Below are 19013 nucleotides of genomic sequence, written 5' to 3'. Positions count from 1 at the left end.
TAACTTCGAGTCAAGCAGTTATTCTTTTCCTAAAACGAGGTTTTGCGCTAGAGCAAAGTTGGTGGAATCCGAAAAATTTTCGTTGGACGTGTTAGTCATTTTGATTCGAAACATCGCACTTTTAATATCGTTTCTATCGCTTCAACCTTTCTATCTATCGTTAGTTTGGTAGCTATCGTTTGAAAGAATGGGAAAAAAAGGTTTCAAGCATTTTAAAGGTTTCGAGGGTTTGGAGCCTTTCAAAGTTTGTACTTTGCGTGAGAAAATTAGTCATGTATTGGGTAAAAATTGTCACACGCTAGGCAACCAAACTTGTTTAGTGAAGCAGAACAAGCTAATTGTTTTGTTTGCGTGCATTTCACGGCTAGTGGAATTTTAACATGTATTTTCGGTTATGTACAAAAGAAATATCTTAAAGGGACAATTAAAGCGAAGGAAACCAAGTGTTTTACAAACGATTCAAACCAAACGAACCAAACCACAGATCAAACCATTTGAACGTTAAGCAAAACGATACATGTAGTTCTTATTCTACAACTCTAAAAGTACTCATTGTCTGTGGATGAACGGTATTATCCAACTAATGTGCGCGTAAATTTTCAAGCCTCTTTGGCCATATTGAGAAAAAGAAAATATTTACACGAACATCTCAATTGCGTTCACTGCAGCTGTTTTTCTCGCTGATTTGAAGTGCAGGTTTTTTGTTTTGTTGTTTTGAAGCTTTCGCTTTACAAGCTAAATGCACATGAAATGTACTTTCCATCTCCGTTTTCAGATTATTACAGTTTCCTAATTGTCATCTTAAAATCAAGTGCTTAATTTAGCGTTACATAATGTGTAATGGCCGGATGTCAAGTGACACGCGCCTATTAAATGCCAACAAATGTGGACTTCACAAAGTACACATAAATCTTGCTAAGCCGAGACGTTCTCTAGAACGCGTTCCTGCAGATGAGAATGTGTTCTAGAGAACAGGTTAAAAAGAACTTGTTTGTTCCATATCCGTCCTGCCCCGTTCCGTATCCGTTCTGTTGCTGCTTCATTTCTCGTTCAAGTTTTGTTCTGATCGCATTCGCGAACGCGTTCCATGTTAGGTTAATTCTGAGCGGTACTGTACCTAGACTTTCGCTCAACAAAACGCGCACTGTGATTGGTTGATACTTGGACACCTGGCCCTGCTCAAATTCAAATGTGTCCAGACTGGGATACAATTCCGCAGTTGTTGCCCGCTCTGGAGGTTTTGCTGCGATTGTTGCAGGAAAAGTGTAAATATATAACAAAGCACTTAATGTATGGTCCCTCGGGAAACTAGTTAGTTTTGTTTTCCCTGGAGTACTGATGTTTCCCTCGACTATGAGGACTCTCAGGGAAACAAAACTGTTTCCCTCGGGACCATAAATTATGTGTATAACGTAAATAGATCTTTCTGGCCATAGATGTTCTTTGAGCCAATCTTTTAGCTTTAAAGACAGACACATTAGCTAGGAGGGAAAAAAACATAACTACCAATACAGCCTTCTCAAAACCGGCCGGTCAACGGCTCAATGAGCCACCTCCTCAGAAAGTTTGACTGTCTCCTTCCACTCAGAAAATGTCACAATTTTAGCCGTAAAGTAAAGTCACTGGAGATGAATTTTTTATAAAGGCTTGAAAAAATGCTTGTTTGAGGTACAAATTCGCTTCCACAATATTTTTTTTGCCTGGTGCATGTGAAATGTTTATTTAACTAACATTCCAGTATTTCTTATCAGACACCATGCAAGTGTCAATTCCATATGTGAAATTTCGTCACTTTAGATCCCCCAGATTTCCTTAAATTGCATCTGTGAGTGTCTAAATGTTATTTAGGCCAAATTAGGCTAACCGAATGTTATTTAGGCCTAATTCAGGATACATGTAACTCCGAATTTTCATTTTACAGACGGTCTGCACAGTCTACAGTCTGCGTTTTTCAGTGGCCCCTCGCTAATGGGTGCCTTTGCCACCAAAACCGTCTCCACTTTCCTAGTAACCTGCTCCCCAAAAACATTTTGAGAAGGCTGCAATACATACATACAGTGTACAAATTTCTCTGTGCAACACTTTGGTGAATCAGATAATTTTTAGACAATATAATTATAAATAAATAAATTAATTAATAATAATAATAATAATAATAATAATAATAATAATTTGATGATATTCATCAAGTTGAACAATAAAAAATATATATACGTGTATAGAAAGAGAGAGAGAGAAGAGTGGACTACTTTTTCATTACAGATCTACAAGTTTGTTTTGTAAGAGCATGGCGCTCCCACTCTTTGAGATTTTATAATTTTATTTACATAAACGCAGTATTTATGCGTTCAATTTTTCAAACTTGCTTGCACAGTGTTTAGTTCTAGCTATTTATTTATTACTTACTATAGATAAATTTTATGATTATTAGTTTTAATTTTTTATCTTAACAAAAATCCCAAACAAGTCCAGGTACCATTCATGTACAGTACATTGAACAGTACATACAGCATGATGATAGTTTTCCCATCCCTGTCATCAGCAGACGGCAGCTGGCTACTACCATGATGGTGAAAATAACCCATTACTCAGAGTAAAACGCACTAAAACACTGGAAGCACTGAGCCCCTTTCTCCCAGGCTAAGAATAATACTTATAGATTTGACTGTGTCCAATGCAAGAAGATTGATTTGAATCATCAATGGAGGCCACTTCAGGGATGAATGGGTCCTGCACTCAAAAACTATTATAGTGTATGTCCCCAATAACATCAGTTTAAAATAGCCTGCTACTTCCATTGTATGAAATGATATATGAAATGAATCATATATTGATTTGATTAATTGCATTCATAACTGCAAGGATCATAGCTTCACTTGATTTCATACATGTATATCGCAGTTCAAAATATGATTCACTTCATAATTATATCATTTCCTTGGCTGATTCATTCATCATGGGAACATCAGACCCCACAAATGACCAGTTCTCAACATCAGTGGCTTCATAGCTCAGTTGGTTAGAGCATCACAAGGTCACAGGTTTAAACCCAGTTGAAGTTCTGAATTTTTCAGGCTTCTCTACACAATCGATAAAATTGTGTTCATAACTGTGAGGATCATGGCTTCACTTATTTATAATTTTCATTGTGTAGCCAGCTTCATGAAAACATCATGACAACCCTCAGCTTTAAGCCTATGAAAGTTGTTTTGCCTATGTTGATATACAATCTACAATGTACTGTACTACTCTACTCATCTCAAGACCATCACCAAAAAGAGCCACTTTTGTCTTTTTAAATTATTTCTTACCGGCGGGAAAGGAACTCGAGGATGATTCATTCTGCTCATTTGCATGGGTTGACCTTTAAAAAAAAAACGAAGAACACACACGTTTCAATCCAGTGCTATGTTTTATTAATTCAAACTACAATTTGCAAAGGTTGTTTACATTTGACTTATTTAAGTATAACAAAAAGACAAATGAGCCTTTTTCAACTCTGTATCTCTTCAGGCAAGTACAACGTAATTCAGACAATCACAACTACAATGTATGGTGGTGGACTAAACACTGACCCCCAGTCCATGGACTACCCCAGTGGACTACCCAAATAGACTTACCCTAAAAATACTATTTCAAATGAGTTTGCTGGTCTATATTTAAACAGCATTGAAAATAGTTCTTACTTAAGTCTAAGCACCCATTTTAAAAAGGTTAGCTTTGGATAATTGCCGTAATGGTCGATTACTTCAGCTAAGTGAAGTGAAACCGGTGCAATTCCTGGATTTAGTTGCAAGTGGCCGTGCGGACGAGTGTCTCGTCTCGGGAGACGAGTCTCTAGTCTCTCGAGATGAGAGTCTCGTCTCTAGAGACGAGACGTTCGTCTCGCGAAAAGGTTAAAAAAACTGTAAGTGTCTGCATAAACGAAACTTTCCAAAGATTAACCTGTTTCCGAAGACACTTGCGCTCTCAAATGTACATGTAACACTTGACACTAAAGTTTTAGGTCCAGACTGATGCTGTTGGCGTTGGTGTATTATTGTCTTTGCGTGCAGACATCTGCCCATGAAATCTCTATACACTGTACTTTGATTTGAAGTTGATTTAGAGAAGATATGTTTCGATAAACTTGCGCTGCAGCATGTGGTTGGTGGTGGTTTCAAGGGCAGATCTAGGATTTTGGCTAGGGGATGCACATGTCAGACGGAAATGCACAGGAAGCCCAATCTTTATATGTTAGACAATGTAAAATACATGCTTTTTAAAAGAGGGTTAGGGCTGTAGTACGCTCTGTAGTTTAGTATCCTAAACATTCATAAAAGGTAACCTTAGCCCTTTTTAGGCCTAATTAGGCTTAAAGAAAAGTATCCTAAACATTCAAAAAAGCTAATTTTAGGCCCAAGGTTAGCTTTTGTGAATGTTTAGGATACTTTCCATATAGGTAAAACAATGACCTGTGACCTGTGCCTGGTGACCTGCGTTTTGTACCTGCCAGTTGTTATTGCTCATCATGATCGCATCGGTGCAATTAATGAAAAAAAAAAAAACTTTTTTTTACTATTGGTCATGACTTTAATTACATTTGGTGGCTCTTAAAGGAGCTGTTTTCTTTTTCTTTTTTCTTTGCGGATTCATTCTCCTGAGGCAGTTCCTTCACGTTGCATGACGAGTGTTTTTTTTTTCCTACTTTCGCATTGCCTGTTCAGACTTTCATCACGCAGTGGCGACACAAAATTATAAAAAATCGCATCAGCGGCACGAGCAAAAAATCGCTTGTGTAGCCGTGACTCTAGGAGATTTCTTTATACACATTGTTTAATTCATGAACAAAAAATAAGCGCTTTCATGGCAAATGTTCGTCGACTGCAGTGTAACTTCACAAAACTCTATTACTTTATTAAAGTTGTGTGAAAAGCTTCGACAAATACATAACTTAGATAACATGAACCGCACAGACCTGAGAATTGGAGAGGTGGAAAATAAATTTGTTTCATACAACAGTTCAAGTTCTTGGCCTTTTTCATTGAATGGTTTCGAATCTTTCTTTTTTTGTTGTTGTTGTTGTGTGACAGTGAAAATAATCTGTTGAATGAATTAAGTTTTGTGGATGACATTCTCAAAAGTGAAGTCATCAAACTCTAGTTTGTTTTCATTTACCGTAGCAGCTACGTCTTACTGTATTTGTACACTGTACTTTCTACTCGCTTGCAGTCATTTACAGTCAAACGTGTCGGCAGATCGACTTAAATGTGGGAGTAACGAACTGTGGGCAAAACAGCTGTAATTCAGCACAAACTATCCGAATTTGTTCAATTTCATACAGTGTTTCAGGAAAGCAAAGTTCCTCGAAAATTTCACAGAGATCTGTTTACAATGCCACCACACTGAAATGTTGCCAATTGGCATGATACATTTTTCGGTTTTACCAGTATTGTAATTTTGATTCATGTTAAGTTTCACACTCGCCATGAGCATAGCCTTGTCGTTTAAATTCGCAAACGTTCGTGTAACCGTGGGACTTCTATAAAAATTTATGCCAATCTTGCCACTTCAGTGATTCTTGCGAGACGAGAGTTTCGTCTCTAGAGACGAGTATCTCGCCTCTCGAGGCGAGACTCTCATCTCTATAGACGACACACTCGTCTCGCGAGAAACGAGACGAGACTGGTAACTTACTTTTGAGCGGCACTGTACCTCCTCGTCGAATTCTAATGCTTAACACAGGAATTTTTAGTTATTGTGAAAATCTTTCTATATACTTTAGCAATCATCCCTTCAAATTTCAGAGAAATCGACCAGTCCACGAATATTTTACGAGTTTTTTTTCAATGGGATGTCAAGAGGCCAAGTGGATGTTATGCATAGTAGGGGAAGTTCGGGTGATCAAGTTGCGCGTGTGACCCGTTATAAATATTGTTTCACAAAATGTTCCAGAATCGTCAAGTATTACCACAGAAGACAAGAACATCATTCTAGAAGCTTATTCTACGCCAAAATTAGGTTCTGGAGGTAATTTTGAGAGTAAAAAATCAAGTTTACGCCACAATTGGTATATTTATATTTAATTAAGTTAACACAACCGAAAGACGCTTACCTTTAATATTTTGACATGAAAATGCTTTACTATTGCCATAAAAACTATCCAGTTAAGCTCGCATATCACACAACACGATGAATTCATAAAGGCCACCTTTTCCAGCGAAATGTTTTTTGAAACAAACAACATATTTTCCATAAGAGGCAAACAACCCTTCCTATTTCATTACGTGCGTGAAGACAAGCAACTCAATCGTGTCAAATTACACTCCGTGTCAAAAATGCAACTAAATAAATTTCCCACCAGCGTTCAGCATCAAGTCCTTTACTGAAAAACCCTTTACTTGAATTATCAAGCAAAAATGGGCAACAAGCTTTCTTTCAAATAATGTTTGACTAACAAGAATAATTAGTGAAATTTCTAATTGTTTCCAGAAGACTGTGCAGAATTGAGTACAAACAAATTAGCCAGACAACACAGTCACAGACCCAAGTCTCTGTCTTTGTTAAACCCATAAGTTACTAGGGAATTTTCCATTTGATTTCAGTGTTGTACAAAACACCACACTTGTACAATATTAGAACTACAGCTCACTTTGATTACGGCTCGACGGGCGCCAGATTGTTGTCGAAGTCCATTATTCGTCCCTTTTAAGATTCCAGTTTGTTTTTTTCAGCGCCTGTCTTGTTCAGTATCCAATGACTTTCCATTATTGAGCTCCATAAGGGTATATTTTGTTTAAAGATCCACTAAAACGCCATTCGTGTTACATGACTTTCGACGCCATTGCCGGTTAAGTTAATCATTCTACTGTGTCCACCAGAGAAATCTACGTATTTCCCACTACCCTCTCAATCCTAACAACATACACACATAAGGCTCTATGCACAAAGACACCACTTAGCAGGGGAGTGACAGGCAAGACTTTTACCAACACGGAAAAAAAATTAAATAAAATAAAACCAACAAATGAAACGCACATTCCGACTGGGTTTGCCACACTGGCAACCCAGTAATAATCTGAATGATTAAAAACAGTAACTGGCTAGAGGAAACCAGTTGACTTTTCACAAAGCACAGTAAAGTGTGTGCATTATTCCATTAACCTACAGACAAATCCACTGCTGCATGAAAGCTCTATCACCTTTCTATTGAACAAAATGCAGGTACATGTACAGTAAGCATCGCTTCTGATCACTAATTGAACTACCTGTAATTATTAAGACACATCTGATCACTAATTTAACTAATTAAAGACACAACAGGTTTCTTTTGTTTTTCATTTAACAAACGGCGCCACCAGGGAAAACAGGTTTTTTGCAAATGGTAATTTTCAAATATTGCAAAACAGCCAAAAAAACAGGCATTCATTTTATTTTCATTTCCAAAACATCTGTGGAAATTTCAAGTTCCTATGATGCTTATTTCTTTCCTGTTTTTTTAAGTTTAACTCAACTAAACTCAACGAAAAAGGGAATTGATTTCCTGAGTAGGGGAACTCATTAGCTTCATACTGTACTGCAAAAACCTGCATCAGTCAAAAAAAACTTGACCCTAAAGTAAACCTACACATATAATTTAGTATGAATTCATTAATTTTTAAACCTACCTGAGCTATCGTGTGGAGGAAGACAAACAGCAATGCGACATTAGCATTCTTCTTTGTCATGGAAAAAACTGAACAAAAAGGTCAAGGATGTCATTACTGATCATTATGATATTGTTCATTAACTTAAGACATTTTCATGTGATCATTGAAGGAGAGAGAATGCTCCATAATTTGACCAGATCCTGCTCTTCTCTGGATGTAATGAAAGTACTTAATATCAATGTTTGTTTGGAGCACCTCTCTGCCGGTACCAAAATTGAATTTTGGCTTCACAAGTCACATTCCCAGCTTTTCTCCATTTAACCCATTGACATCTGGAAGTGAGACTTAACAGATTTTATTCTGTCTAACGCAAGACGTCTTTACTCGTCAAAAGGGGGTATCTTAGGGCATTTGAGGCATCAATGGGTTAAATGTTTATTCATTGCACAGCCACTACATGTAAATAACAGAGTTGAGATCTCCATGCATTGACAGGAAAAATCACCTAGCATTAGACAGAAAAAATTAATTAAACATGAAGACGCACTGCAAAAGGGTCGTGCTCTGCTTTCATTCAATTTCATTCAAACAAGACTGATTAACGTACAAGATGGCAATCAACAGACAGAGGGAAAGAGACAGAATCCCTAAAAGATATTTTCAGCTCAGGAAAAATTGTTGGGAATTTTAAAAAAATAATGACAGATAACATCTAACAACATAATGCTGTTAGGGGCTTTTATTGCACAAATTATCACAAAGCTCTACATGTATATGCATTCACAGTTGATTGACAAATCATCCACGTAAGTCAAAGGTACCATGCCTTTTATAGTGGTCGTGTTTAAGTGGCCCACTTAGGATGGTACCAGTACCAGGATTCCAGACAAGTTTGTAACATAAGGTGTCAACAATAAATTCCAGGAAGTCAAATTCCAGGAAGTCAAATCTCCACAGCTGTCACCAAACAATAATTATAAATTTTTGCAGTAATTAATTTGTCAGGTCATGAAGCTGACCTTGTAGGGTTATTGATGCAAGACCCCACCCACCAATGTGGCCTGGGTTCATTTCCCAGACTGGTTTATGTAGCAGCTCCCATAATGTATAACATGATTGGTTTGCTACCCGAGCCAAAAACAAAACACTATTAAAAGAATTAAAATAATGACTTAGACTCAAAAACAAGTATAGAAGCTGCTTAAAATACCAAACAATAGCAGGTTACGAGAGCTGCTACACACTACTGCCCAGAATTGGCGTCTGCTCCGAGAGGTTTTTCTCTGGGTACTCCGGTTTTCCCCGCTCCTCAAAAACCAACCTACATGTACATGTATGATTGTGATTTCTGTGCAGTGTCCTCAATTATTTAGTGCCTCAGCCCTAAAATTATACATGACACTTAAATAAACGTTTATTAAAGCTGATTTCATTATTGGTACAGATTTCTAAATGGCAAACTCCTACAAGACTATTATGAAATAATCTCACTGAATAGAGCGGTTTTCAATTGAGTGTCGAAAGTAATTAGCGAATTGTATTGGTTTTGAATTACTTCACTCATTGATTGGTTTAAAGTTCTCATGTGCACTTTTTCAACCAATCAGAAGTGAAACCAAAACCAATCATTGCTTGCACATGCACATAATTTGCCTGTGCTGTGTCTCGGCTATGTGTGATTCTTCGAGTTTTGATTGGTTTACTGGATGGGTCTCCATCCTTTTTGATTGGCCAAAGTAATTACTTTGGTTTTGGTTTTACGACACTTGATTGAAATTCGCTCTAACACAGGGTTTTATTGTAATTTATCTCGTTCTACAGAAGCGTTCAACAAATTTACATGTGCTGTCCATATTACTGAGTTGCCCATTTTTTGGCCATGGATAAATTCACACACATGCATGGATCGATATGGAACAATTATTAAAATGGAAAGGATACGGTATAGGTTGTTGTACTTGATGTACACAAAGGTCACATCCTGGTGCACGCAAATAGGGGTCTGTGTTCCCTCTTCCTCCTTCTCCAATACCAAGGGCATGAACTTCTCGATCAGAGACATTTCGATATCTCCTCGGTAATTCCGGGAAATAATCACCTGGAATTGATACCACAAAACACAAAGTATCTGACTTTAAAACATAGCGAAGGTTCAATTTAAGTTACCTTGTAGAATACCAGAGTGAATTAATTTTATTAATGGGAAAGTTTCGATTGGAAAAGCTCAACTTCAGTACATATGGATACATGCATGTATGGATACAAGGTCGATCGTAGAAGTAAGCTTACCTTTCCTTTGATATCCAGAACAAAAACTGCAGACATAGACATCCTAACTCGTTCAAATCGACAAATATACTTAAATTTTTAAGATGTCACCTGAATCGACGCTCAAAGATCTTTTGCTCCCCTAAAACAGCTCTGCCCCTAAAATATATTGCTGCCACTGCAAATTCGAGGTAACTATGCAAACGAGGACGTGTTAATAACCCTGAGCAGGGGGTGGTGACAGAACAATATTCCAAATGATTAAATGAGATATAAGAGTGCTTTTAGGAAATACTTTTTAATAAAGAACTAACTTACTTCTCCTGTCTAAATGGCTTGATAAAACCCAATTTCTGCCCATTTTTGTGTATTATTGAAGACGTGTCTCTGAACTAGTTACTCCTCCCCAGAAAGTGAGGTTTTGGGCTTTCTAATTGTACTTGGTAACCTCTCAATTTATCTTTGAAAACAAGATGGCGGAATTATTGGTCACCACAGAAAGAGATAAAGATAATATGTCGTTACAAGTGAAGAAACTTAAGACAAAGTCACTTAGCAGAACAGGCGAAAATAAAGAAGAAACAGCTTCAAAAGTTAAGGTACTCCGCGAAAAACAAAGCCAGTGGATGAAGGAGCGAGAAGCATCGAAGACTGCTACAAAAGAACTTAAATCTAGTGAACAAAGATAACTCCACTCTTCCTGATGTACCGAAGTTTCGAACACGTTCAGCAATGTCTGGTTCTTCTTCGGAAAACGCTGCAAACAGAAATCCTCACAGCAATCCCAGGAGAAAACCGTTGTATCCTGAACCACAGAGAGACCGTACCACTCTAATGTGATATCGTGGATATCAAAGTCTGATAACCCGCTAGTCAAAAGACCACCTTCTGCCACCGGCTCACACAAAAGGAATCCCAGCTCCTTTCGGATGAAAGCAAGCAATGTTACTCAAGTGAAAACTAACAAGGAGTATGCGCCATCAAATTATGAAAATCCATGCTCTGCAAGTGTCTCAAAAAAGCTTCTTTCATCAAGTAAACAAACACTTCATAAGAAATTAAGACCTTCATCAAGGACATCAGTGAAATCAAACTTAAGTGTCCATGGTGATGATAATCATGACAGTTATCACCATGGTGATGATATTAGGCATGGTGAAACTGATGAGGATTCTCTCTTAAATGACCCGGCCTGCAGATACATGTAGTACTGGAAATAACATACAGGTGCTGTAATGCTTCCTAATGATAGTTCGAAATTGAAGACTCCTGAGTTATCTTCTGATAATTATGCTAAATGCACTAGCAGACACTGTTGCCGAGAGGCTCAAGGCGACATTACAACCCTCTATTGAGCATAAACAAGGTCAGCGGAGTGTTAGTGACGACGATGAATCAGGTATTGCCAGTCACTTGTGCCCCCTTTGTGAAAAACATATGACAGGGCCCAAACACACGCCAATGTCTGCTATACCCTGTGGACACACATATTGCAAGACTTGCATAGGTGATTTTAAAAAATGCCCAACATGTCATACAGAAGTGAGGTCAGCAGCAGTCAATACCGTGATCCAAGGAATTATCAACGATTTTAAAGATCAAAAGGAACAAGAAAGACTGCAAAAGATGGAAGAACAAACGAGGCAGTATGTGAATGAATATCAGTCATTAGTTCTGAGATGTAATACTTTAAATAGTAAGTTCAGTTCAATTGGAAACTTGGAATCTGCAGTAGGAAGCATCCTAAATTGCCTTTTTTTTTTTTTCGAATTCAAAATCAAGGCATGATGATGGGTGTTACACCTATAGGTGCTCTGCAGCTTATAGGAGATTTGTTTGTTAGTTGCAGCTGTACAAATAATTTATAGTTTAGGCAAAGTTAAAACCAAGACAATGCAGTGGTTTTGCCTGGATGGGATATTTGGGGGACTCCAAGGAGGTTTGCAGGGGCAAATGCCATGTGCTAAAATTAAGGACGGTGCCTTCTATTGTTATTGTGCATAAGTTCTGCACATCTCAAGATACTCAGATTTCCTATGGGTGATGCTTATTAATACAGTACCGTTCAAAGATAAGCGAACCATCAAACGCGTTTCAAACTAGTCTTCAACGCGTTTGCGTTTGGCTTTCAACGCGTTTGCGTTTTTTTTTAACGCAAACGCAAACGCGTTGACCAAAGTCATTAACTTTCCGAAGTATTTGCATCACAAAAGGTTCAATGATGCGTTCGACAAGTAATGTCACAAAATAAAACACAGTCTCGTTGTCTGGCTATACAAAGTTCGGGTTGCGGCCTGATAAAACCAAAAAGATTTGTGTTTTCGGGTGTTTTCACGTCCCACAGCCGTGTCATGTAAACTGAAATTACAGAATAAAATTTGAAGCGACCAAAAATGATTCTATGACAAGCGTAATGTCACAGGCCTTCTGATAGGGTGCGATTAAAAAATGCAAATTATGCGATTTTTTCAGGGAAGATTGTGCGATTAGAAAGGCCAATTATGCGATTTTTTTCTCAGCAATTTTAAGCTTGTTTTATAAGGTTTCAGGTTAAGAAAAACACTTTTTTGCTGCTCTAAAGACATTTTGAACACAAAGGAACAGTAATTATGTATCTCGATCGACATTAGTTGGGATAAATAAAAAAAATAAGGTGCATTACGTTAAAAGTTGAAAGGACACAGCTAACATGCCAAATGAATGATCAAGGTGCTTGTCAACCACGAACTTACGAAGATGGTCAATCACAATAGGGCCATACCCCCATTTATACGAGAGAAAATAAGCCACGGCTTTCTCTGGCCGCGGCTTACAGAAGACTCGAATGTTCACCCCGTATAAATGGTACAAAATCTACGTTCACGTCTTTTTCAAGCCGCGGCTTATATTGACCTGGGAATATATATTCGTATAAATAGTTCCTTTTGCGTATTTTGTACACCGTGGCCAGAGTAAGCCGCGGCTTATTTTCTCTCGTATAAAAGGCCCTAATATTGCACGACGAGAAAAACATCAGTCCATCGTCCACGTGCAGCGTACCTGTGAGGTACTTTCTTGCTCGATCGTGAGCTGTCAGATTGGGCGGAAGATGGGAACTTCCTTCTTCGTCGAAGAAAAAGCGAGCGTTTTCACAACAAACTTATCCATGAGTAAGTTTTTATCAGTTTTCAACGAAAGAAACTTACAACTTCGCTTATTTTTCACAAATCTCTTTTCTAAGAGAAGGCAACTGTGTCATTTCAGTGGTGTGTATATAAGGGCGTGTTTGTGTTGCACCAATAGAAGGAGACTCGTACCAGGTCCCCGACATGAAAAATAAGGCCTTGAATTTCGAATGTTTACGAAATCGAAGGTGACAGGTTTTTTAGCCTTTTTCCAAGATAAATCATCTTTAAAATGGCGTATTTATTCAGGAATTTCTAAGAAACGTGTTGATTTATGTTTCATTTTATGAATTTTGTGCGTCCTTTTGTGAATTATGCGATTTTTCGTGAATTGTGCGATCGGATGCGATTTGAGGTCGATTGTGCGAAATCGCACCATCGCGTAATATCAGAAGGCCTGTAATGAAAATCCATGATATAACGCGCCGGCAAGCAGTTGTAAACACGAGAATGCCAGACGAAATTGTGTGAATGGCTTTTCAACTGTCTTGCAGCAGAACCCTCTTCGCCAAGCAAGAAATTAATGATGTAAGAATGATCTCCAATAAAAGCTGTGTTAAAATGGACTTCATTGCAAAAGGCTGTTTACGAAAATGTGCGCGGGGCGGAGAAGAATAAATAATTCATTCGGTCACGCAACCTTTTCACCCCAAGCGCAGACGGCACGTATTATTATTTTGCTCCCTTTTGTGATAAAAGCATGAAACTTTGTAATAATCTCTGGAAGGTAAAATTAAGTCACAACGCAGGAATTCAGCACCAAAGCTCACCACTTCACAAAAAGTCAACAAAAAATAACAAACGGAGATTTCAAAATAGATAAGGCGGCTATATAAAGATGTGCAAATATTCGACTGATTACTCTCTGTAGTCAGTACCGCTCTGATCAAGTGAAAGACAGTTTGAAAGGAAACAACGCGGCGAACTGGCCATCAAAGCTTACTGAAAAACACATACAAACAATTTTGGTCTGGACTGAATATCGATTGTTGATCGATTGTTATTTGAGAGTTTTATAATGTCCGAGAATCTGTTGCGTGATAGTTGCTCGACGATTTAAGGTGGCTGGAACCGGTTTCACTACTTTCAAGGACCTTTTTATTAGAAGGGTTGTCACTACAGAACTGTATCACGTAAAAGAAATGTTATTGTACCATATCAAACGCCAATTGTTACTTAACAAAATGCGCTCACTATTTTGACGTTATAGGTTACCATGGCAACATGAAAGCTCTCCAAAAACACCCTATATTTCGTCTTTACTTGCTTATATCTTAAAAATGAACTCGGTGACCCCCATTTTTTATTGTAGAATAGTAATTAGCAATTTGACATAGGACCATCTGCAAAGTTAAAAAAAATTCTTGGGAGCCAATTAAGAGCTACCTTAAATTTTCGAAAAATTAAGGTAGCTCTGAATTGGCTCCCAAGAATTTTTTTAAACTTTGCAGATAGTTTTATCTCAAGATGCTAATTACTATTCTGCAATAAAAAATGGGGGTCACCGAGTTCATTTTTAAGATATAAGCAAGTAAAGACGAAATATAGGGTGTTTTTGGAGACCTTTCATGTTGCCATGGTAACCCATTACGTCAAAATTGTGAGCGCATTTTGTTAAGCAATAATTGGTGTTTGACGTGGTACCATAACATTGCTGTTACGTGATATAGTATAGTAGTTATAACCCATCTAACAAGAAGGTCTCTAAAAGTGGTGAAACTGGTTCCAGCCACCTTACACTGATTCATGCATATGCAGCTGCATGTTATATCAAGATCGTGATGCAGTTTCGCTTAATATGTGTTCTCATTGAAACATTCTATATAAAAAACCCAATGCTCTAAGATTATTTTATTGTGTTTAGTTTTTGGAGCGGTAGAAGTATAATTTCGCTAGTGTATGTAGCGATCGCGATCAAGCGTGTTATCTGATACAAGAAATTCGGAGAAACAAATCAATAACGCGGATTTCTCCTAGCCGATTAAACAAGCGCATCTTTTCTCGTTCCTGAAGATTTCTTTTCCAACTTTCCGTTGATTGATAGTCAGTTGATCACACTTGTTCACTTTCCATCGCTAAAATTACAGTCGCTTTGTGGCCGCAATTTACATACCAACTTGTAACACCATGCAAAGGTGCCAAAATTGAATAACAAAGGACAAACGCGTTGAAAAAAAACTAGTTTGCAAACGCGCTTTTTTTTTTTCAAACGCGTTGGCTCTTCGTTCCCAACGCGTTGTCAACGCGTTTGATGGTTCGCTTATCTTGGAGCGGTACTGTACAGGGATATTTTTGCGCTGTTCAAAACTATGCGAAGAAAGCAGAACTTAGCAAGTGCTCTTGGTATCCACAAAGAAAATTGGGGGTAACCATGCATTTTCCAGAGATAACTAAACTTCAATTTGGAAAAGATCGCCATACATTGCTTTGTATTTCAAGGCTTTTTACAAATATTGTTGATTAATTATCTTCCAAAAATGCATGGTTACCCCCAATTTTCTTTTTGGATTTCAATAACACTTGCTCAGATCTTCTTTTCCCGCATATTCCGTAAACTGCGCAAAAATACCTTTGAATTAGTAGGCACCATCCTTAATCAGTTGAGTGTGCTTGCTTCTTTTCCCTCCCTCCCTGCTATATTTTGGGTTAAGTATACATTTCACACACTGGTTTTTCTCAGTGATGTGTTGACAGGGTCTTGGGAGGTAGACTGTGGCTCGGTTGCCATGGTGACCTCCTTGCTGCTTCCTCTCTTGCTACCTTAACAGGATGTACCCTCCAATAAATTGGTGTAGCGTTTTAAATTTTCATTTACTTGGATCCAATATTTAATCCTTTATTTTAGTTCCCTGTAAAAGTAGCAATAATGTATTTGTCAACAATCAATTTGATACCCTAAATTCCAAGGACACACCATTGTCTTGGTTGAAAGGGCATGTCTCCCCCTCCTAACCCTAACCCCCCACCCTCCTTCAGAAGTATTACTTCTGATTAATAGTATAATAATAGTAAAAGTAAAAATAAAGTCAACGACTAATTATATGTGGAAATATTGAAAGCTTCTGGCTCTATCTATGGTCAGGGTGAAATTAGACAATTTAATTTCATACAAGGCAGAAAGTATTCTTAATTATATGGAAGCAGGAGCTAATCAAGGGGAATCTCTGTCTCTACTAATTCCTGAGTCAAACCTTTCCCAAATAAATTTATTTTTCAGAACAGGATTTTCCAAAGGAAAGTTCATGTATGGCATTTCCCTTGACACTAAGATAGCTTTGTTTTGATGGGCTTTTACATGTACAACAGAGGGCGTGCTGAATTTCCCAATTAGGGAGATTGGTTTTTATAGTGTTCAGTGAGCATGCTGAATCTCCCTAGGAAGGCGTTTTATAAATAAATGTACTCGGAAAAGGGTTGATTCCTATGCCAAGAATGGGAGATAGAGGCTCTGCTTAATGAGCTCCTTATGGCAGTGGTAACAGGAGATCTCCTGGATCAGTGTACTAACATTTCATTTTTATAGGGAAAATCAGGGGCACCCAACGAGAATATAGTTCAAAAGCACTTAAACATAGCATTGTTTATAAACGTATTTAGGTATTTAAACGGTATATAGGCATATTTTTATCCCCTAAATTTTTTTTATCTGTTCGGATTTCCTAGCTGAAAGTCTAGTGATCCGAAAACTATAGGGATCAAAGCTTACCTTTTCGAAAATTTCAGCCAGAAAAAAGGCTCCCGAAAACCTATTTAGGTGACCTATTTAGGGTGAAAATCCGTTAAAAGTGGGCAATTATACCATTTTTTCAGATGTTCGAAAATCCTAGGATAGGCAGGCAAGCAAGAAATTTTACAACAAATGTTCCGAAAATTCTGGATTTCAAATAGTCTTCCGAACAGATGTTTTCCGAAAATTGACGTTGGGTGCCCCTGGAAAATGTATGTTTACAATTTTCTGTCCACGTAAAGTGCCCGTAAGTTAAATTAGCAATGTCTTTGCTTATTTTTTCAGATGAGGCTGAGAGTATTCTCAGCAATATGGAAGGGGTGACGGAACTACTTCTGGACGAGAAGAAATTGATGAAGAAACTGGAAATGGATAAAGGAGAATTGAAAGAGAAGATCAACCGTCTACAAAGTCAGCTTGATGCTATCAAAGTGAAGGAAGAAGATTGCCAGAACCGATGCCAGAAACTGGAAATCAGATACACCGAAGAAAAGGAGAGGCTCTCGTTAATTGAAGACACTGTGCAGCGGATTGGAAAGAGCAAAGAGAGAGTCAAGATGATGGTGCACAATTTTGCACCTTCATTAAAGCTGGATGATTATGAATAGCTTTTCTCTGGGTCCTTTTAATTCTTTTGATTACATATTTTGGAAAATTTGTTGAATGTGTTTCAAGATTTTTCAATGTAGTGCGTATGCAATTCTTATCTGCACAACTTGAGGGTTTAGCAGAAAATTGTCCTTCTAAACTGCTTGGAGTGAACATCTAAAAAAGATATGGCAGAGAGAGCTCGCAATTGACGGAAAGTGAGCTGTTTTCCCTTTTAACTTGTCTTCACTAGAGACGATTAAACATTATTAAAACTCTGGCAGACACCATTGTCCTGGCATTCGGAAAGCTCACCTCCGGTTGCCGTACGACAGCAACGGCGACGACAACTTCACCTTAAAATATAACTTTAAACTATGGTAAGTTTCTCGCGGTTAGGCCATCTCGCTCGCGTCATACAATGTGGCCGAGGTATGCTAAAAATGAACCGGTACGAGTGGTTTCAGAGTTAAAAATGAAGACTGAAAGATTCACATTTGTACGCTCGCGTTGTCGGCAAAACCTCAAATTTGGTGATTTCACGTCGTTGCTGTGCAGAGGACCGCACGAATTTGTGCTAAAATGCGTGCTGCACGTGCAGCACGATTACTTTTCCTCTTTTAACCAATGATATTCTTGTTTCGTGGCGTTCTCCTTAAAACGGGGAGCTTAAGCACGCGCGTTTTTGAGGCGCGGACCGCAACCAGAAGTGAGCTGTTTACCCTTTTAACTTTTCTTCAAACAATTACATTTACATTGCTAAGTATCATTCTCCATTAGAGATGATTAGTAAAAAAATGTGGGCACCCGAAAATCCCAGGCACGCGAAATGTTCTCTTCCGTTGCCGTCCGCGTCTCAAAAACGCGCGTGCTTAAGCTCACCAGGGATCTTGAGCACACAAGGTTTTTGAGACGCGGACGGCAAGCAACCAGAAGTAAACATTTACCATGTCAAGACAGTAGTGTCTCCTAGAGCTTTTAAACTAATCAACTGTAATAGTGAAAAGATACTTAAAAATAGAAATGTGGTTGTGTCAAAAGAAGCAAAAAAGAAAACAGCTGACTTCTGGTTGCCGTCCACGCCTCAAAAGCGTCTCGTGCTGACGCTCCTTATTAGGGAATTAGCGAGTTTAAGCCCGCACGTTTTTGAAACGCTGGCGAGAACCGGAAAAGAATATTTTGCATGCCAGGGCAGTGGTGTCCTCCAGATTTTTATACTAATCATCTCTAATGGAGAAAAGATGTAAATGTGGTTGTGTGTAGACAAATTAAAAGGGAGACTTACGGTTGCGGCTCACTTACGGTTGCCATCCCTATTAAGCTTCTACGGCAACGAAGACGTCACTTCAAAACAGATCTTTGTGATTATTCCATCTTGTTTTCGTCGTACAACAACTCAATATGAGCGAGGTGTCCTTTAACTGACTAATAAAGGAGTTCGTCCCAAAGAATCTGTAGTGCTGCGTCGATAAGAAGTGAACTCCTTTGAAGCCTGGTTTTCACTAGCGACGCAAGCACAACTAGCGCAAGCATAAGTAGCTTATGCTAAGTGAAAACAAACGTCGACATAAGCTTCAAAATCAACCGCGGAAACCGCCATTTTGTTCAAATGCTCAGACGCCGGGAATCTGGAGCAAG

General features: G+C 38.3%; 1 protein-coding gene and 1 pseudogene across 1 annotated transcript in view; one reads left to right on the top strand and one right to left on the bottom strand.

Annotated features, from left to right (window-relative positions):
• Window positions 1–10074, bottom strand: part of LOC137990216 (AP-1 complex subunit mu-1-like) — a 25246-nt gene extending 15172 nt beyond the window's left edge. Inside the window, exons 1-3 of the mRNA XM_068835648.1 lie at window positions 9918–10074; window positions 9570–9726; window positions 7647–7714 (exon numbers count right to left, since the gene is read on the bottom strand). Of these exons, the coding sequence (XP_068691749.1) occupies window positions 7647–7714; window positions 9570–9726; window positions 9918–9959 (267 nt within the window). The 5' untranslated portion in view covers window positions 9960–10074. The remainder of the gene's footprint in view (window positions 1–7646; window positions 7715–9569; window positions 9727–9917) is intronic.
• Window positions 10075–10373: 299 nt separating this feature from the next.
• LOC137990214 (uncharacterized) lies at window positions 10374–18647 on the top strand (annotated as a pseudogene).
• Window positions 18648–19013: the final 366 nt, after the last annotated feature.

Source organism: Montipora foliosa, unplaced genomic scaffold, assembly GCF_036669935.1.
Source record: "Montipora foliosa isolate CH-2021 unplaced genomic scaffold, ASM3666993v2 scaffold_70, whole genome shotgun sequence".
NCBI lineage: Eukaryota > Metazoa > Cnidaria > Anthozoa > Scleractinia > Acroporidae > Montipora > Montipora foliosa.
Note: the sequence above shows the minus strand (reverse complement) of the source record. Positions and strands in the feature narration are given on the sequence as shown.